The sequence below is a fragment of the Candoia aspera genome, chromosome 1 (genome assembly GCF_035149785.1).
Source record: "Candoia aspera isolate rCanAsp1 chromosome 1, rCanAsp1.hap2, whole genome shotgun sequence".
In the NCBI taxonomy this organism is placed as follows: domain Eukaryota; kingdom Metazoa; phylum Chordata; class Lepidosauria; order Squamata; family Boidae; genus Candoia; species Candoia aspera.
This window is the reverse complement of record NC_086153.1, coordinates 259,675,002-259,697,557: the sequence shown is the minus strand read 5'-3', so window position 1 is coordinate 259,697,557 and position 22,556 is coordinate 259,675,002. Positions and strand designations below refer to the sequence as shown.

Here is a 22,556-nt window from a genome sequence, read left to right as displayed (position 1 = left end):
TGCTATGCGGGGCTGCACAGAGTAACAGGAGGGGGCACATCCTTTGTATGAGTGTCTTTTGGGGCTAAAAAAGCTATAGAATCAAATCAAATCAATCAATCAATCAATAAATTTTGCCATTTAACAGAAATTCAGCCTTAATGGATACCCCTTCCCTTATTAGTCCAACAGACTGAGGGTCATTTCACTTTACTTTGGAACTACATTGTTTACATTAAATGTAAGAAAGTTATTTAGTCAAAAAAGAAGACAAAAATAGCTGAGTTGGAGACAGTGTCATTATGTTTTATTTTGCAAGAATAAAACTTGCTATCAAATCCAGTTGCACACCTGATTTTGTCAGAGATCACAAAGGTGTTGACACGGGAGGAGGTAAAAATCTGTCAAATGGTGAGCGCAACACTGTGATAGAAATCCGGTGCCTTTTGTACATGCATGCAGTGCATGCAGTGTTGAACACATGTATAAAAGGGGCAGGGTTTGGACTGGGAAGCTGCCATCTTTTGGATTTTGACATAGCCCCCTCCCTTCCCCAATAGATGCCTCTGGTTGTTGGCTTGTTTTTGTCTCAAGAAGACAATTGCAGTATTAGAAATTTGAAATAGATAAACCAGAATAAGAATAGTATGAACAAAGTAGGATACATGAGGAGATGTCTTCCTTATTTGCGGCAGTTGAGCATATGTGCTAGAGCACGTGAGGATCTTGCTGGCTGAACACATGAGGGGTGTCAGTTTTGACAATGCAAACTGCCTGCTGGACTGTGAAATATTTTGAATCCTTGTTATAGTACAGATGTTGCAACCCTTAGGCAGCTCAGCTTTAAGCAAATGGAAGCTGGCAAGTCTCTTTGTGCACAGTCAGAATAAAAGCATTGTGCATGCATGCCTTGCTCCTGTTTATAAGTCATTTCCATGCAAAGTTGCCTCAAGGTAAATGGGCTCTTGCCTAAAAAGTGCTTTTTATAACAATTTTGGGTTGACAGTCTGGGCTTTTACCAACCTGCAAAATGCAAAGTTGGCTGTGTGTCAGGGGCTTGGTATCACCTAGTAGGGAATCCAAAAGCCTAGCTTTGCAAGTGTCTAAGGGGAAAAAAAAAATCATCCTGGCCATGTGCTCCCAATAATTCCAAATATATATTTTTTTCCTTTTAGTGGAAACTGTAAGTTTAGCCAAGTTACATTCTAAATCACATTTAAAAACCTAGAACAAACCTGTTAAAGAAGAAAGGTGGCTTATAATCTGACATATGCCTACTGCACAACCATTAGGCACAGTCATTGCTTGGCCAATAGATCACAAAATTCTCCACCCAATCTGTGTCTTATTGTTTATCTTTCTGGTTCTTAGAGGCTTATTCATTTGCAGGGCTCATTTATCATGTCATCCTGTTGCATTAACAACGATAATTTATTGTGCATTGTCTTATTTAGTAACCATCCAGAAAGATGGGACTTTAGTCTCAGTTAATACAGCACAACATTTTATTACTTATAGAGCAAGTGCTGATTTAAACATCAGATCTGCATATAGTACATCACTATACATTATTGCACAGTATCTTTAGCTATTGCACTTAGATTAAAATAAATCTTTTGTCTCCTAGTTGTAGGCCTTGGAATGGACCCTAGCTTACAAATTGATATTATCAAAGAGCTGGATCTTGTCAATATGACTATCGGAGTTACACAGGTCTCTGGACTACATAATGCCAGCAAAGCATTTCTGTTGCAAGGTAAGGCAAATACTTCTCTAATGTTTAACAGTGGATAATATGACCTGTTCTTTTCATATAAAGCTTGTGATTTTCTTTCTCCTCCTCTTATCTTTACTTTGGAGATGTGGAGTGTCATGGGTCCCCAGACAGGAGCAAAGGGCACAGGATGTCATCATTCAAATGCTGCAACATATATACTTGTGTCAGACATCATGCGGCAAGTATATAATTGTGGGCTTTGCACAACAGTATTATCACACAAGTGTCATCTTTTTGACAATGTATCCCTGTCTCAAGCTGGAGATACACTAGGTGATTTACATATATTAAAACATAATAAAACAACAATAATAAACAATAATAACTAGAGGTTCCTTAATACACTAATATAGGCACTGATGGCTCCACAGCTACTTCCCCAGAATTAGAAGAGAGAGGTTTTTGCCAGCTTCTGGATGTCAAAGGAATAGTGACCATCTTTGCTGGGGAGGGGGGGCAAACTGTTCCATTGGAAAGATCTCCCACAGAGAATACCTACCATCATCCACACCCCAACCCACTCCAAAATTCCCACCCTAAGTGGGAACTCTTAGGAGGTGCTCCCTGGCTGTTGGACTGGACAGACAGAGACCATATGAGAAATGTGGTCTCTTAAATACCAGGCCTGGCTTCGTCTCTTGGAGTTCCTGAAAGAACCAAGAGACTGCCTGGGATCAGCCAGCAGGAAAAGGCTACTCAAATCAGACCTGATAAAAATATTTTGATTAATTAAAATATTGTATCCAATTCAGTAGTATTAGTATAACATTGTAATTCAGTATTATTACAGCATTACTGTAATACTCTATTAATCCAGTCTATTTGTTAGCAAAGGTACCTTGTTGGAAATATACTTCAAATAAGACACTGTTGAAAGAAAAAAGAAATTAAAAAGACCTTTTGTTTTCTATGGCATGAGTTCTTTGAGTTCATCCTATTCCCCGGACAGTGTTAACAGGAAATGGAAGTATATTTTGCTGCACAAACTAACTTCATTGCAGATATTCAAGCATGAGATTAAATTTGCATTAAGACCCAGGACTTCTTTTTAGTATATTGCTCAGTTGACAATTTTTTTTTGTAAATGAATCTTTATGGGAATAAATTACATACTTGACAGTTTGATTTTCTGAAGGCCCCCTTGACAATTGGAAATGGTCTTGTGCATTTGGATGGTTCTTAGCTTTTCCTCTTTTCATCAGAAACATCATGATTAATGTATAAAAATTGGATTTTTTTAATCAGCAACTGTTATAGAGGACAATATGGAGATCTGTGTTCAGAAGATAAAAAATGAGTGAATGATCTATATGATTCCTCACTTGTTTACAAACAATAAGTAATGTGCCTTTTAGTAGTGACATTAGCTCTGTGATCTAATTTTTACTTTCAAGTTAAGTTAAAGGAGGCCATCTTGTATAAAAATGTTATCTTTGCTTTTCTTGCTCTATCTAAAATGCTCAGTTTGCTTTGGAAAATACATCTGTACAAATGTCTCGGTTTACATAGGGAAACAGGAATTTGTTTATGTGGGTGTACAAGAAAAAATATAAATCACTGAGTAATCTTAAACTGCAGTTTAAGGCAAATACAGTACACTGCAAAAAGGTAAAAGAAAGTTGACTGACATAATGCTCCTGCTTTCAAAATAATGGATATTTTGTGTATGTGTGGATTGGAGAATAATGGTCACAAATAGCTACTGTTATTGTTTGGATGAGAAAAAGTATAGAATAAAAATATTGGGCATTTAGATGGTGCCACCTGAACATACAACGTATTTCACATATAATCTTTTATGATTTTTATTGTAGCCTTGTAATGTAGGCCTTTACTATTATAATGCTGTTGTAATAGACTGTAGATATACAGTCGACCTGAAAACAACTAGTTAAACTAAAATGGTATTTAAATGAGGAACTCTCCTACCCATAGCCATTTATTATCGCATCTGGCTAAATGTCATGACACAAGCTTATTAAGAGATGTCTTGGTGAATTCAGTCAATAACCACACATATGAGTTCTTCAGAAACAAGTAAACAATGCATCAACATGACACAAAGAGGCTCACACGGAAATACAGAAATTGGCATATTTTCTTATAAAGTCAGTTTGCTCATGTAGGACAAAGCTTAACATGCAATTCAAAAGCACAGAGCAGGATAAATCAGAGAGGGCAACTGAGAGCTACACATGAGGCTGAATAAGGCAAGTTAGGGGTTGAGCAATCAGGCAGTGTTTATATGAACTTGACAGGAAGCATAATCAGTTTAAGCAAAAGTTGCTAAGGAGGTTAATTTTACTCAAATTGAAGTACTATGGAAATGGGAAGTTTAGGGAAAGTGAGTTCTAACAAAGGATTATTAAAAAAAACAGCAATTGAGGAAGCTGTAGAGCCTTGCTTTTATTACAGATTGTACTTTCATATGATCAAATCAAAAGCTTCATTTTCAAAGGGGAGTAGGAAAGGCACAGACAGAGATCTCTGAAGAGGCTTTCACATTCCTCATTGGAAGGAAAAGTCTAGCCTGTGTCAGGTTTTAATGGTTACCATGCTTGTTAGCTCCAGAGCCAACACAAAAACTATGTCAGAATAAGGGTTGGCAAAGACTGCAAACCAAATTATAGAGTTGATTTATTGATGGGATTTATTTAATGTCTCACAGGGTTAGGACTCTAGGCAATGCACAATATACAAAATTAATAAATTATGATATTAATGTATAAGATATGATGTGCTACAAATGTCTACAAATTTATAAAACTATTCTGCTGGTGGGTCTACTCCAATTAATCCCCAAAGGCCTTCTGGGAAAGCCAAGTTTTTACAAGTTTCTGGAAGGTCATGACAGTTGGAGCTACCCTTGTCATGTGGAGCACACTATTCCAGAGGAGGGGAGCACCCACAGAGAATGTCTGCCATTGAGCCCTTTCCTATCCCACCTTGTGATAGGATAGGAATCTTGGTAGGCAGTCCCTGGTTATCCAGCCTGGGTGTTAGAATCTATCTAGAGAGGTGGTGTCTTAGATTGTGGAGTTGTGAGCCAGATAGGGCTTTATAGATCGCATCCAGCACCTTGAATGTGGGGTCATGGGTGGCTGGAGAACATGAGCTGCGTGACTGAGTGAGCTCCCGTCAACTTGTCCCAGCTTCTGCTAACCTAGCAGTTCGAAAGCATGCAAATGCAAGTAGATAAATAGGTACCACTTTGGTGGGAAAAATAACAGGGACATGAAAGGAGCGCCTTTGGATGTCCCTCAGGCAATGGTGACATCACTGGCAAATCCTTTCAATACAGAAGTGACTTGGTAGGTGCTTCTGACATGAAAAAAAAAGCACTTTGAATTGCACTTGTAATCACACTAGTATCCAATGTAATTCCCACAGCAATGGAGTAATGTGGTAGTACCAAGATTGCCTGATAAGCATATAGGCTGCTGACTTTTGACCCTGTTGAAGTTCCTGAGTGGTTTTAAGGGTCAGTCTCTGTGGAGTGAACTAGAATAAATCAATCATGGGATGACAAAGATATGAATGATCTTCCTAAAAGGAGCTGTGAGTCCAGAAGGATTGCAAGTCTATTCTCTCTGAGGGAACTGTCAAGAGTCAAAATTTGCATTATCCTGGAGTCAATAGGCTTCTGAATTAACTGCCGCTCCATCTTGCATTGATTGAATCTGAGCCCATTTCTCCCCACCCAGGCCCTGACAGCCTCCAGTCATGGGATCAGGACTTCTACTACATCCCCCCCAGAGTCAGCTCCTTGGCATTCTAAAGATGGAAGATCTCAGCTATCCTGATGAGGGAAGTACACTGAAGCCTAGACAGATGAAATGCTTCTATTCAGTTGTTACTTCCTTCTCCCTCCTAGTGTTCAGAACGGAAGAATATTCCTATTCTTTTTAGATCAGATATATAGAACTGAATCCAATCTTCAGGTTGTTTTTACTCCTTGACTTTCATAATGAGGTTAGATGGTATAAGAAGACATGACCTTGGGAAAAGCCTTGCTTCCTGATGTTATCAGTATTATTTTTGTAGGAGGAAGTTTGAACAGATGGTTTCCTACCTGCCAAGAACTCTGGGCTTAGTGCTTGCAAGTGGCTTTCTGTAATCTCAACTTGGCTACATCCTTCCTCTTTGGAGTAGGCATGAGGTGGTTGAGACAGAACAGCTTTGCAGGCACTCCAGTGAGAGTGGCAGAGCTTTGGAGAATGAGCTACTCTTGAAGACTGGTAGGCTGACCTCGTGACTGGATTATGATTGTGGAAGTTCCAGTTCACCAATTCTGTTTTGTTTCTGATAATACATGCCAGTGAAACCAACAGAGCTGGCACCACCAGAGGAAAAATGGCCACCAATAAAGTTATTGATGATGTCTAGTCAGGATTGTTATATACCACTTTGTTTTCTCAGGTGTTGTGTTTTGAGACACTGGGAAAAGTCTAGCTCAGACTATAAACAGAAAAATTTGTAAGCGCACAGAAAACAACACCGTATTTATTTATTTGCTCAATCTTCTGTACCACTCCAGTCAGAATACTCTCTGCAGCTCACAGTTGGCTTTCAGCAATAAAGTTAAAATCGTGCAAACTTTAAGGAACAGCAGACACCCACAACATGCTATGCTGTTTCTACTATAGCAGAGAGTAGTTGAGCTTTCTAGTCTTCCTCTAATCCCCTCTTCAAAAACTTGACAGGGAGGTGTTAGTCATTGTATAGAAGGATAGGTTATTCCAAAGAAACAGGGCCAACACTGAGAATATGTGAGAATCTTGTCCCTGAAAATGACATTTCCTGGGTGGAAGTCAAAACTACTTGCCACACGCAAATCTTGCCAGATTAACCTTCTGTCATTTTTTATCAGATGATTTCCTTAGTAGATTGTGGAACTGCTATAAATATAACATTGATTAATTGACTGATTATGTGCCATCATGTCATTTTTGACTCCTGGCAACCACATACAGTAGGTAGATTTTCTCCATGATGATCTATCCCTAACCTGGTTTTCACTTACAAACCATTTGACAAAGTACCTCATGATGTTCTGAGCACAAATTCGGGGATGGCTCGATTAGGAAGCTAGTTAAAGCTGGTGAAATGGATAAATAGCTGGCTCAAAAATTATACTATGTGAATGCTCATGATAGGATTTTCATGAAATTGAAGAGAATATTGAGTAGGGTGGCACAAGGAAAGTCATGGGTCCTCTATTCTCTAATATTGATATTCATGACTTGGATGAAGAAGTGGAGAGAATGTTTATCAGATTCACCAAAGATACAGAATTAGGTGGGGTGGTTAATATTCTACAAGACAAATAAAAAATTCAAAGTAATCCAGTTAAATAAGAAAAATGGACTAAAAATCATAGTACAGAATTTAACAGAGAAAAATGCTAAGTTTTGTTCCTTTAGGAAATAAAAATTCAGCTTGCAAATCAACTACTATTTCAAGATTTTTTCCCACAAATACAGCTACCAAGCTAGGAATCCCCCATGGAGTTGCGGGGGGCGGAGGGGGGGGCTGAGTTCAAGTCAACTGTAATGCTATGTAAGATTTCTATTGCCTTACGCATAACAGGAGGGGGCAGCACTTCCTAGTCTTTTCTCCAGTGGAAACGCAGAGCTTAAATAGGACTGCAAGTAAAAAGGAATTAATCAAAGCTAAGTCCGTCCTATGGGGGAATATGAAAGGGAAATGGACTGAAAACAAGAGCTCTCCAGGATTTTTTTGATAGGCTTAATTAACAGGTTCTGTTCAGGGGCATTTATTTCCCTGCCTTTTTTTGTCTCCTATCAGTTCTTCTGATTTTTCTAACCCAGTGAAAAAGCAACTTGCTATTTTAGAGCTTGCTTCCAAACCATACAACCATGTCTGCATATGCTTCTCCAGGTATATACTTCTTCGGAGCATTTGTGGCATGATTGTCAAGCCTGATTTTCCTAGGAGCGGAAAGGCTGTGGCTGCCTAAAGCTACTCTGAGTGTGATCATACATCCTACTATACAGAGGACACGTCTCAATTTGAAGGACAGTCCAATCCAAGTCTGTTTTTATTGAAAGAGCAAGAAGGGAGAGCTGAAGACTTAAAGTTTCCCACCAGCTGGCAGCATTTGGACAGTGCATTGTTACCTGGTCATAGTCTTCCCCTACTACATCAGGATGTATTGCAGATCAACTTAATTTTTTTTTACTACTCTTTATTAATACTAATGTATGCATACACATTAGCACATGCAGGTTAATCAAGCCTGTATCCTTTCTTTCTTTTTTTGATGATGTTTAAGCAGCTACTAATTCTTGAAAGGAGTTGGATAAATCAAGAATGTTCTCACTTACAGTTCTCAATGGACCGCCTCAGTTTAGCACAGTGGTAGTTTCTTGTGGTTCCCTCTACTATCTTTGTGCCTGTGAAAATTTAAATTGCATATTTTTAATGTGATGGATGCTCAAGACAGTGCAGTAAGATGTAGCAGACCCATATGAAGCCACAAGGTGTCTCAGCTTTGAACTAAATATCACCCTCTTCTCTGTGTTATACATGCACATACAAGAAGAGGCAGGGAAAGGCAATTTACATATATTTTTACAATTAAGACAAAGACTACTCATTTCATTTAATATAAACTTCACCTAGGGAATGTCACAAGTTTGTCCTTTGAGTAAGCTCTGATACACTGCAGGAAGGCTCTGCTCCGTGCTAGGACACGCCAGGCCAGTGGCTTTCAAGGAGCTGCCAACTCATGCAGGAAATGTAGGCTGATCTGTGTTAATGGCTTTGTATATGGACAGGATTTCAAGGAAAGCTCTATTTGACAGGGTTTCTCTGGACAGCAGAATGGGATCAGCTTATAGTAAACTCTGTACAAAAGTCAGATCTTTTTCTTAGCTAGTATAATGGAACAAGGGAAAGGGTAATGTACAGTAATAACGGAAGCAGTTTTGAGCTCTTCATTAGAATTTATTTGATTTTTTTTGTTAGCATTTTTACAGCTAGAAAAATGGAAAACAATAGCTCCCTTCTAGCTTCAGAAAACCTCCAGCACACACATCATTGGCCTTATTAAAATTCTGTTTAAACTAAGGATTGGTGAAGATGTCAGTTCTACTTTTGCCCATATTCATTTTTTAAAGCTTAAATTCTTCCTGTCTCATTTATGAATACATTTGTGTATTTCATTAATGAGCAGAATAGAATTCTCATCCTTCCTTTGTTTTAATCTGTCATAGTCTTTGACCTAGTTTCTAAAACTGTCTAGACGTCATTGGATTCTTCACATGGGGCTAATATTTTTTACCTTGCTCTAACAAGCTGGATTTTCATAACCCCCCATGTTAAGTCTGTTCCATTTTTCCTTTCCCCATCTTGAAGATATCCAGGGCATTTCTTGGCTTGTCATTTGGATTTCTTCTTAAGAGAGATCAACTCCTATGACAGCATCTGAATGAACTAAAGATTAAGATTGTTAGAAGCAAAAGGAAGGAGCACAAAGTTGGTTTGCTTTATCAAGGTTAAAATAAGACATGTTTATATAAATCTGGGATCCCTTTACAGACTTTTTTCTGACACTAGGACTGAAATGTTAATGATTTATGGATTTGCAAATGAGTAAGGGGCGGGTTATGGGAAGAAGAGATACCTGCATGTAACTTTATAGGGGTGATGAATTATTAAGTTTGTTTGTACTTGTGATGAAGATTGGAAGCTACTTCTTTAAATATTTCTTTTTCCTTTCTCTTATTCTTTTTTTTCTGTAGACCTTTTTTTCCTTTACTTTCTTTCTGAGTTTAGTTTGTATTTTCTTTTATTATTGTTATTAAAACTTTCAATAAAAAAATATTTTAAAAAACCCTCATGTTAAGTTTGAAACAGTTATTCTAGATGCCTATTTAATATTTTGAATGATCTGGAAAGTATTTTTTTTAAAAATCTTACTTTTAAGTGGTGCCTTCTAATGTACTACAAATGTTGGTAACTTTTTTAAATAGTAATTTTATTAAAAATTACAGTTACAAAGATAAAAACTAATACAAACTAAAAAAATAAAAGAATAAAAAGAAAAAAAAGAAAGTGCAGAAAAAAAGAAAAAGAGAAAAAAGAGAAAAAATAAGAATATAGTAAAGAAAAAGAAAAATATATAAAGGAATGACTTCCCCCTAATCACAACAAGTGTAAAGAATCTTAGTAACTTATCACCTTCTCTTAAAATACAACAAATGATCTCGTCTTCCCATATCTCATTTCTAATCTATAAAAAACCCCCTTAAAGCCTAGTCATTTCAGTCCTAATTAGCAAAAGTCCATTAAGGGTCCAGATGGATTTGAAACAAGATTTTGGAATTAATTATAAGAAGCCTTCCTGTGGGAAAATGCTTTTGTTTTGAATTCTCTTAAAAAACATGATAGGATAAGACTTTGAAGGTTGGACACTAGAGGGAACCAGAAGGAACTAAAGATTGCAATTAAAGGAGAAGAACACTTAAATTTGACTTACTAATACAGGATATGGAAGAGGAACAAGTTTTACCTGATAAGATTGAGACTGATCCGAAAGTGGATTTAAAAATGACAGGCTACAAGAATAATATGGAAAAAGATGCTACACTGGACATGCAAAAGAAACTGGCTGAGATTTTAATAATTAAAAGGTATATACAAATAACAAACCAAGAGAGTGACCTGGATATTCTATATTGGATTTACAAAAGAGGCTTGTTAAAGCTTTGAAGAATTTTGTGAGAAGGGACAAAGAAAAAATGAAAAGAAATCAAGTTCTATGACATTATTTGAAGGGACTAAAGATCAAGATTGTTAAAAGTAAAAGTAAAGAATATAACATTGGTTTATTTGATCAAATGTTGGTAACTTCATCAACTTACTTTTGTGTTTGTGTTTTTAAATTACTGCATTAATAAACCAGTTGAGATTAAAATACTTTCAGTCTTCAGCCAACTATGGAGACCAGATGGGTTCTACAGTGAACTAATTAATGAAAATTAATTTCAGAGGATTCAGAATATTCCTGTTTCAACCATTTATTTTGAGAAATAAATGGGGCGATGATCTAGTGATCTGATAGTTTGTAAATGCAGTACACCTTAAAGAACGCCAACCTTCAATATGTTTTACAAAAATGTAAATGAGATAAAAATGTACTCACATTCAAAACAAGGGTAACAGAAAAAAAAGTAGCATTGTAGAAGAAGAAATTATTTAGAACAATAGGTCAGTTTTATATATTGAAATATGCTTAGTTGCTAGCATGCCATAATTCCCTTAATTTTAATGTATACAAACATTTCTCATATATATAGCCCTCTGGTTAATTTGATTGAACTGTTTAGTTTGGTCTAGTGAAGACAACTTTGCATTGTGACAGCGGAAACACCACCTGCACAATTACAATGAAAATATGAGTCAAACCAATATAGACAATTAAAAAAAAAAAAGCCCTTGGTCAGAAGTCAAACAAACAAGAGGATTCTGGGAAGAAGACACTAGCATGATAGGAAGCCACTTACATTTCTCATTCTAACACAACCCTGGTATCTAATTATTCTATATAAGTGGAACTCAACCTGAAAAGACATAAAATGAGCATGTTAAGAATCCTTGTTAGTTTCTTGCAAAGTTAGACTACTACAAAGTGACAGAAAAGTTATTAAAGACAACACTACACAGATATTCCAGATACTGGGAGTATGATTGTACCTATGTAAATTGTGCTCTCTCTCTCAATAAAGATGTTTGATGCAAGAATATTTTACAATTTGGGCTATTACTTCAGGCTATCAACTCATAAATATCTAGCAAACATGAGACATGAATGATTTAACAAATTTCATATTACAAAGAGTGTAATAGCAGAACACAGGATGAAGCCATTGGAACTGAAGGCAAGTCTGCACTGCTTATCTGCGCTAAGAGCTTATTCTGGTTGCCCTGTCACCCGAATAGAAAAACAACTGTTTTGGAGGGCAGAAGTGGATGATGTCGCTCTCTATTTAATCTCTCACTCACCTCCAAAGTATGCTTTTCCTTGTTATATCACTTCAACTGGTCCTGTCCATTTGGGCTAAAGCATCTCAGTTTGTTGTAAGCTGACCTCAGTAGTTCTTAGCCTGCTTTGCAGAGGAAGGGCCACCCCTTCAACTGAGCCAATGCTAATCACGGACTGCATCAGCTCTGCTACGTAGACCAAACCAAGAAATCAACTCCACAGGAAGGCTAAAACTATCTACCTACAATATTATTAATATTGGTTATAGAAACAGAATCTTGCAAATCTGACTGTGCTTTATTCCCCCCATCCCCCTTTTTACTCATGTGAATTAGGAAAGTGTCTGCCTGCTTTCACATAACTTCTGCTTGTTTTGGACTTAAGCCACGTTTTTCCCCTTCTTGCTTTGGTAAGGGATGTAGCCTATTTCTGTCAAGTTCATCTTCCTTATTCTCTACAAATTGTTTCTATACCTCCTTTTACCCAAAAAATGACCTTTCTTTCCAGTGACCTTCTGTATGCTAATCAAAGATATTAGCTATTGTGCTATTTCAGCAGAATTGATAATGAAAAGCATAGTGCATACCAGAAAGAAAGGATTTTATTGTTTTAAGCTGCTTGTTGTTGCCTGCATGTAGCTGCATTTATCCTTGTATACATACATTTAACATTGTGTGTGTGTCTATATGTGTATATAGATGCACATACAGTATGTAAATATATATATATGTACAGGTAGACCCACCCACAGGAAGGAAATAATTGGCAATCTCTTTCCTGAAAGAGAAAGTTGGGCGGGCAGATAAATGGGGAGATGTCCAATGGGAGGATGTGGTTTGCCTGCTGTCCTGACTGAATACCTTGCAAGCTGTTGTCTGAATATTTTTTTTAGCTGGTTTATAGTCAAGCTGGAATAGAATAGAAAGAAGTAGCTTGAATGGTAAGTGTGCATATGCCTGAAAATCATCAGTTTGGTTTCTTTTTACTTGTGGATATTTCAGACAGATCTTTTAAGCAATTACTTCACAAGCCTTGATATAGAACTTGGTTAACTAATCGATTGTGTGAATATTGTGTGATGTTAAATTAACAAATTTTGCTGGTTTTACCAGTATTAGGATTGTCTTTGAGTTCAAAGTATGTTTTTTCCTCTCTTTCTTATTTCCTTTTTTATTAAGGAAAAAGTATAATTACTGCCCTTGTAAGTCCCAGAAAGACAGGTGTTTTGGGGGGACGTTTGGTGGTATATTTTAAAAAAACCTCTTAAGTATGACTGGAGATGTTTAAATTAATGGGTTAAAACAGACATACAAGGGGAGTTTTGTATATAGAGCACCTGCACTCAGCAGAAGTTATCCATTTCTAAAAGGTGAAATGGTTACATGGAGAAGGTGACCCCAAGCTCTACATTCAACTGAATATTAGTAAAAAGATCACAGAGCCTACCTATAGAACTTCTCTTGCCTAAGCCCAGATTTTCCATACAGACTGCAATAAGTTTGTGGCTTTAGATCTTTCTTTCCTTGCAAATGCAAAGTTTATTAGAGCCTTTGTAGCAAATTTCTTTCTGAATAACTTTAAGGCTTGTTGGGCTTAATATTTGTCCAAATGCACTTTCTTGTCCACTAGGTGCCATAAGCCCTGAAGGGTTTTCCTGAAGTCATAACCCTGCTGAATTTTGTTTTGTTCTTCTACCCTGTTCATTATAAAGAGAGACAATAAGCACCATGTGGCATACTTTTCTGATGTTCATTACAGGTAGTCTTCATCATGCATATGTTCTATATGTGGCACTTCAGATGTTGCTAAAAAATGGTTCAACAATCTCAGCCAGGCTGGCCAATGGTGAGAGACAATGGCCACTGTGATTTATCAACATCTGGAGTGCCACAAGTTGCCGCTTCCTATTCTTACTGAAGAATTATTGAAAGAATATTATAAGGCAGTGGCACTTAGGTCTTCCTTCGTAGGCTTGCAACTGAGGATCCTCCATTTTTAAAATATCTTAAACAACAGAGTCAAAGTTCAAAGACAACTAACTAAGAAAAAGCTTCTCTGAAACTTTTTTTGCTTTGATTGGCTCTGGCAGCAGTCCTTCTCATACTTTTTCGGGTGCCCCTCCCAACAATCACGCTCAGAAAGTGGATATAAGCAAGAAGGTTTTAGAGCTCATGGTGTATTATCAGAGCATGTCATTAAGCCACTGTCAAGTCTGCCATCTCTTTTCAGTTCATAGAGGGGCAATCCCTTATTTCTGCAGAGCAGTGCTTTGATCACACATGGTTGTGATCATCCCTGTATAAAAGCTGCTTTTCTCTACTTTTCCTGTTATCTGCACACAACTCTAATGCCTAACATTTTCTATTCAGCCTTCAATAAGATCAGCACATATTCTATAACTAATGGTTGGCTGCATTGTCCCCAGACAAACTCCTTTTTTTATATTTTCTCTGGTTTTTTCGTGGTCAAAGAGCTTACTCTATGTTTATCCTAAGGAAAGGATATATTCCATGAGTAGCATCCACAGATAGATATGCTTACCATTACAATCACTGCCTTTATTCAGCCCAGAAATATAAGCTCTGACAGAAGAATGCAACATAATTATGGACAATCATAGTTTGTGATTTCTTTGATGGTCAGCATATTATTGTTAGGTAGTCTGCATTCTAAGTATTGGGTGCTAGCAAATGTGGCTGTATTTAAGTTGAAAGAAAAGAGAATATTCAGAATACATGATCTGTGAATAAATGGCTAAAAGTTTCCATGGGTGAGCCAGCAGGAATCAGCCCTCCTGGAGTCAGTAATCTGCAAATGGTATCCATTAGCCAAATAGAACATGGGCCCTCCCCTCAAATGTAAAAGGCTTTTTCTAATGCCTAACTCAATCTAGAGTATGTTTGTTTATTAAAGTGCATTATATTCAGCTGTCATCTTCTACCAGCTTTTCTATTTGGTTATGCCCTTTCATCAGTGCACTGGTCCACCCAACCTTTATTGTGCAGTAAGGAATCTGGAGGTGACTGGGTTTTGTTCACTCCAAGCCCATAATGATTGAATATGTTTTATTGTCCCAGCTTAAAAATTCCAAACCTGGGTTTGAAGAGCAGCATACATTTTAAAAAGCAAAGCAAATAAAAGAAATATAGGCACAGTTTGTCCCCCTCCCCTTTGTTATATTTTACATATCTTTCTACCTATCCATAAGCCCAGACCCTTTGCACAGATTCATTTTGTTATGAATTGTACCCATTCCTGGATCAGGAGGCCTTGTTCATGGTCACTCATACCTTTGCCACTTCTCAGTTGGACTACTGCAATGTTCTCTACATGGTGCTGCCCTTGAAGTCCACCTGGAAGTTATAATATGGTGGTGCGCACAGTGTTGGGCTCCCCTAGGTCTACCCATGTTACGCCTCTGTGCACGAGCTGCAGTGGCTCCCAGTTTTCTTCTGGGTGCAATTCAAAGTCCTGGTTATTACCTCTAAAGCCCTACCTGGCAAAGGGCCAGGTTATCTGCAGGATTGGCTCTCCTTGAGGGTATCTGCCTTTCCCACCAGATCAGAAAGAATAGGCATATTCCCTTAAATGTAGCCACTTTGTGGGATCTGGGAAATATGCCTTTTCTCTGGCAGCCCCTGCCCTGTGGATCACCTTGCCCTGAGATCTGGTAGGCCCCCACCCTCTTAACCTTCTGGAAAGCTGTAAAGAGTTGGCTCTTCCTCCAGGCGCTGGGACAGGGTGAAATTGGAGCTGGAAGATAGTGGTGTTGGCTGCATTGAAGGAGATTGGTTGTGATCCCAGGTTTTTGCTTTTATTGCTTTTTGTTTATGTTTGGTTTTATATAACTGTTGTAAGCCACCCAGAGTTGTGTTTTTCAGATGGCTGTTCATACAATAAATTAATAATAATAATAATAACCAGACAGTATGAGCATTTTTAATACATTCTTGCCTCTGACCAATTATATTTAAAACATAATTCACTGGCCGTGAATTGGCCTATATATAAACGATGGAATAAACCAAATTTTCATTAAGTGGCCTATCAGAAGCTGTTCTTTTCAGCTCTCCTGTCCAATAGATAAACATTTAGTTCAACTGTAAAAGGCACTGTTTCTTTGGAAATGCTAACCAGGCCCATGCTTTACCTTAAACCATAATGTGGCTGTATGATTTTGGCATAGTGCCCTCTTGTAGTTGAGTTAATAAACCAGTGTTAAGCAAACTATGGCAAAGCAACATATAGGAGTTAGTATATTTCTCAGTCCTTTAGCTAAGATCAGGTGTACTATATGTAAACAGTTAATATTGGATTTATTAACAGTTGGCAGATGCAAAAAGCTCCTCAATTATAAATTAACTATTAAGCTTCAATTAGCAATAACCTTTTCACCTTTCACCTTTAATCATTTAAAATTACAACAATGCTAACTACAGAATGTAATTAATTGTAATTTACAGAATTGTAATTCTTAAGCAACATTTAAATAATCAGAATAGAAAGTTTCTGTGCTCTTTCTTAAGCACATATTGGGATGGATTCTCTTTACAACAAACTATGAAATGCTATTTATGCCAGGCGATTGAAAGTGCTTCATCATTTTATCAGTGTTTCTGAAATGCTTTTAAAAGCCAGCTGCACTTGAATATCTGATCTTTCGCAGCCACAATAGGATATGGAGATTTATTTATTTATTTGACAGATAAATAAATATCTCTGTGTGTCCTTAACTTCTTTCCATCCCTCCATCCTTTGATTTACTAAGAGCATTACAGAAAAAATATTTTTTTTCTGGTAGAATTAAGCTTTCTAGCTTTTACTGTCTGTTTTTCAGAGACAGCATTTTTTTGTTTTTTGTAGGACTACCTTCCTCCCTGAATGAAAAAGTTGTCATAAGACCTTTGTTATAAATCAAGGTAGTGCATCTAAATAATGGAAAATATTTTCTCTGTATTGCCTTGGGACTGTTCACTATTAAAATGGTTTTAATGTGTTTAACTATCTATATTATTAATGATAAAAGCTTCAGCATGATCCTCAGAAAAGGAAAAGGTACTGTATTGAGTGATATGCCACTCAAAGTGTTCTTCAAAGGGAGGAAAATTATATGTCAGTGTCAAAACAGAGAGAGTTGTTATATTTGGCTCTCATTATTTGCCTGGGTTTTTGTTAAATAATACTTTAGGTCAAGTATTAAAATCTGAAGATAAAACTGTTTTAATGTACTAGTAGAAGTTCGTTAAATTTCAGTATTTGCTGAACATGTAGTTCTACTCCTATATAAAATCTAATGCCATTCCTCTTTATCCTCCACTTATATTCATATCGCATTTGTCCACTCAACAGTTTGATACATTTATTTATATATAGTATATTATATAGAGGCAATAATAATGAAGTTGGTCTATTCAACCATATCCTTTGAAAGCTTGTAGAAGCTGGGGGCTTGGGGCGAGGAGAAGAAATTATGAATCTCTGCCTGAATTGTAGCTTCTTTTTCATGTGTGTCTTTGAGCCAGTATAGACTCCTGGCGACTGCCTGGACAAATCCCTGCAGTTTTCTTGGCAAGGTTTTTCAGAAGTGGTTTGCCATTGCCTGCTTCCCAGGGCTGAGAAAGAATGACTGGACCAAGGTCACCCAGCTGGCTTTGTGCCTTAAGGCAGGACTAGAACTCATGGTCTCCCAGTTTCTAGCCTGGTGCCTTAAACACTATCCCAAACTGACTCTCTGTATTGTAGTTTATCCCTTGTATAACTAGGTGCAGAAGGCTTAATTTAACTAAAGTATCGTTAATCCTGCAATGCTTTCTGGCTTTGTTTGCGTGACACACTATACTTTAAGCTTGATTACATACATGTAACCATCATTTACTTCATAACTCATTTCTTGCATGCTGGTCTTTATCTTTGTGATTTATTTTGTCATTCAACATGTTTCTGGTATCTGCTTAAAATACTGGATGACAAGTGGTCAAATGGCAGCCTTTACTCTTGTTAACCAATGTTCACTTGGAATTGTAGCTATTGACTGGTGATGCATGGCAAAAAATGGTAAACTGGAAAAGAAGAAAAGTCATTGTTGTGAGGGCTAGAATGATCAAGGTTAGAGGCAAAGAGTTTGAGAACAGACAGGTCTGTTACAAAAAGTGATGCACAGATGTCAACCACTCTCCCACTGAGGAACAGCCAGTTCTCAAGTGGGAAAAGGGGGTATATGATTGGCAGTTCTCACTGTTGGAACTTTCTACTTGACCAATGTTTAATTGCTTGGTGTTTGGTGGAATTTATCTGTGAGATTATTGCTTAGCTGTATAGGCTCATCACTACCAGGCTCTGGATTGGTATTCAGAATCTGATCCTGGTCTTCAGCAGTCCCAGACTTGTCCAGCTCTTATTTGGAATTTTGCTGAAAAATGCCATATGATGATTGGCAACTGAAATAATGAATTATCAATAAGAGTGCCAAGTGCAAAATTATAATTAATGATATGTAACATTGAAGGTTTGCCAAATTTCAGCTGTAAGCATTCAAGGGACACCATATTTATGTTCTTGTGATCTTTTATCCAGACAAAACCACCTATGGAACACTTATTAACTTCCCTTTTTTAGAAAGGGGATCTGGTATCTTTATGCTTTTGTTCTTTTGGAAAACATCTTTCCTTTTGCTAAAACATGCAATTTCTTTTTGGTTTCTTGGGCCAAATGTTTTTCAGGATCCTGAAGGTCTATCTGGGCACCTTCATAAACTTACATTCCTGTCAAGTCATATCTGGTCACATGAATCCTTATGCAATTAACAGGTTAATGGCCTACCATGCCTTGGGGATGTTGAATTTGTCCTGTATTAGAAGATAATAATGTATTGAGGATTCTCACTTTCATTTCTGAGTTTACTCAGAGACTCATGATAACTAACCAGTTTGTTCTTCCCACCACTTATTATTTATTTATTTATTTCAGAAACTTCTATACTTACCCAAACTGGAATAACTATGACTCTGGGCAGTGTACAACTACAGCTGAAAATCACAACAATTAATTGATTGGGAAGCCAAATTTGCCATGCACTTCTTCAGGCAGGAGCTGCAATATTCCTGGCCTCAATGCCAAAGAATAATGTTAATGCTTTTTCGTCAGACCCAATTATATATTGGGGGGGGGGAGAGGTGAATCATTGCAAGGGCAGGCACTACAATAGAAAAGGCACACTTTCTACACCCTGCCAGATGACATAGCTTCAAGGAGGGGAGCCAAAGTGTGCCCATCCTACTAGAGTGATAGGCTGTAGAGGAGTGTTATGTAGACACCAGCTAAGCCCTCGAAAGGACTAGTGAGTGAGAAAGAAACTCAAGATTGTTCTGCCTTCATTCTCTTTGGTATGAGAATCTCTCTCAGGCTCTTAAGATTCTGTTCTTATGCCTTGCAATGATAAAGTAGAGTTTCACTAGTCCTTGTGGAGTCTGTTTCCTGACTTAGCCTACTCTGAAGAGCTAATTGATGGTCAGATACTACAGGAGAAAGGTGTTCCCCTTATTTCATCTTCAACTTGTTGACTCTTCCCCTCCCCATGTCTAGTAATATACAGTACATGGTATAACTATGCAGTCAGCCATTTTTAAAGTTGTAAATAAGTTTGTTTTCTGAGACAAGTCTTGATGCTTTAGTTTTCTTTCTTGTGGTAATTGTCATGTTCACCGTTCCAATGTTGCCGGTACATTGTAACGTTTCGCATGTCATTTGGCTGATGCGTGTTTCGTCTGGGAGGGGAGGAGGATTCCATCTCGTGGGATTGTTATATGTTAGTAGCTGGATTGGAATGTGTTTGGGTTATCTCGTGTGTTCAAGGTTCCTTTCTCAGAACATCATCAGAAACGGTTACCAGCACCTGGGGGGGGGGGGGGGAGTTTGCAACGGCAGGGTGAGGGGAGGGATTACGTTTGAGCCGAGGGTTTTTAGTTTGTATTTGGCGCACTTTTGCTCATTCTCAGCTTTCTCTGTATTTGCATACTATTCTTTAATAAATCAGATATCATTAAGTTCCTGCTTGTGCGTCTGAGTCTATTAGAGTAGGCAATCATTACAGTAATGCTTTAAATAGTAGGCACAATCTTGGTTTCCTAATTTCAATTCAATTCAATTCCCATGTTACCTTCTAGGAGAGTGCTGCAGAACTGATAGCTGTTTGGCCTTAGTCATGTACAGTGCCCTGGGGAAGAAATTTCCCTGCACCAGGCTAAATGTTTCTCATCGTATGTTCCGGAAGACAATATTGGTAACATCATCTTCAGTCAGGCTTCAGTGTATCGGACAACCATATATTTGAACAATGAGAAAAAATGTACTCAGAGCAGGCATGGAGGATGAAATTATTTAGTTCATATGCGAATGCAAACTCACCTATGTTTATATTAGGTATTTTAAACCAATACAAAATATCTTAGCCTTAATTCAAAATGCACACTTTTATTCTATTTATTTATTTTTACATTTATATCCTGCCTTTATTTTGTACAACCCCAAACAGCATAAATAATGCTCTTATCTCCTATTTTCTCCATAACAACAACCCTGTGAGTGGGTTGGGCTGAGAAACAGTGACTGGCCCAAAATTACACATCAGCTTCCATGAGGACTACAACTCACGGTCTCCTGGTTTCTAGTCCGGCACTGTAACCACTACGCCAAACTGCCTGTCTCTGTTCCAAATTTTACAATGCAGTTTGCAAATAAAAAAAATAAAAGGCTGCCTAAAAATGCATATACTCATAAAAATGTAAATGTTATTTTACATATTAATAATATCTATATTATTATTTATATAATAGTATATTAAGAATGTAAATGTTATTTTACATATTAACATATTTACTTAATATTATGTAAAGTATTATATCAACTGTGTAATAATAATGCAATATAAATATTGTGTGACGTGCATTAAGCAAAAAGATTTGCAAAAGTCTGCATATCAAACAGGATTGCAATTAACCATATACTTAGAGAAATGTGCCCCCAGATATACCAAACATTAGTGTAAATTTTTCTAAAAAATGGAAGTTTGAATAAGCAAACTTGACAGCTTCAGTCATGAGAAACTAAGAAAAACCAAGGTTGTTGTGGCTAATATGATTATCTTTATTTATTTATTTATTTATGTATGTATTCATTTAAATTTATTGGCTGCCCAACTCCAGTGGACTCCTGACAGGTTGACGGATATGGGTCTCCTTAACCAGGAGTATCATCTTTATAATGGGGCTGCCCTTTGGAAATTAGGTGGGCAAAGAGTGGGCCGAAATTGTATATTCCTTCCTTGGTATATTTATTCAATATTATTATTTTCTCAAATGCCAGTCTTTAGGCTCTTGGGGGCACTTTAGGTTATTTAGCCTTCTAAGAATTGACTGCTGTTTTATTCTGGATTTTGAAACAAAGGAATCCGTTCTGCTTTCTGTTGGTTTACTCAATTGTTTTCTTTATTATATTTCTGTCTTTTACAAACTGCCTTAAGGGAATGACACACAAGAAATATAAACGCTTTATGCTACAATTGTATTTTGTTTTTGCTTTTGTTTTAAGAAATGCACAGCAGTTGTTTCCTATTAAAGTTCACAAAATGTTAGTTCCAAAGGTGAATTTGTGACCATGGTATAGACTAGGTTATTCCACGTTAATTGATCACGGAATTGACACAGGATATTATGTAGTTACCATCATTGCTTTTGTGATGAACATCTCTTTTTTCTAGTTTCCAAATGCTGCCTGTGTGTGTGTGTGTGTGAGTGTGTGTGTATGTGAGATACAGAGAGAGACAGAGAGAACACACACAGGGAATGTGAATAATAGGACCAGGAATCTATTGAGTGATTCTAATGATGCCATAAATCAAGAGAATGAAGTTTGAATTGCTGAAATCCCAAGATGGAATGCAAGGACTGTTATTTAGTATGTGTTTGTTTATGTGTTTAAATAAAATACATGGGTCTGCATCACAAATAAATCCAATGAATTGGCTTGGAAAGGTTGCTTCTCTCCTCTGTGTGAATCAGATTTGGACTGATTATACTTCCTTGGCTTTTCGCTGAACGACTGAATAGAATGCTATGAATCAAAGTGCATGTCAAGCATTAAAAAGCATTTTATGCCCTGATTTTGCTGTATCAGTTTACTGTCATAAATCCAGTATTAAGCTGGTTTTAGAGAAATACTGGCATATCTTGCGAAGTCATGATTTGTTTGACCATGATTTATAAAATAAACCATATTGAACTGAATTCACAAATCATTCTAAGCCATAAACCATGTTATACAACTTACAGCGGCTGAGTTCTGATAACATACTAAGCCAGAATCAAGCCAATCATGTTATAAGTGGGTGGGACGAGCCTAGTTTTTTTGAGGTTTGGAGAGTTCAGTGAGATGTTAAGAGATGAATTGGGTGCCTCCAACTCTTTTTTACAGTTCAATCCTCTGCATGCTGTGCAAACTCTTCAATGGCCCTTGAGCTTGTAGAGGTTGCTTATCTCTAGCTTAGACAGATACGTGAAACAGATCATTGTGTTTTGTTGGAGAAGTTCTTGCAAAATAACAAGACAACTGTCTCTGAGGTTTGTTAGTCCACTCATTCAAGAAACAGTTTAGTACACTCTCCAAAGTTTATTAAGGGTCTGCAGAGCCTGTTCAAGCCAACATGGATATGTTCAGTAACATCCCAAGGGCAAGACCGCGAAAATCAGAACTGGGTGCATTTATCACAAACAACAAGGAAATATAGATGTGTGAGTA

General features: G+C 37.2%; 1 protein-coding gene across 2 annotated transcripts in view; it reads left to right on the top strand.

Annotated features, from left to right (window-relative positions):
- Positions 1 to 22,556, top strand: part of NELL1 (neural EGFL like 1) — a 545,320-nt gene that overhangs the window by 9,905 nt on the left and 512,859 nt on the right. For both annotated transcript variants that reach the window (XM_063289567.1, XM_063289568.1), the window contains exon 2: positions 1,607 to 1,735. In XM_063289567.1, coding sequence (XP_063145637.1) covers positions 1,607 to 1,735 — 129 coding nt within the window. The remainder of the gene's footprint in view (positions 1 to 1,606; positions 1,736 to 22,556) is intronic.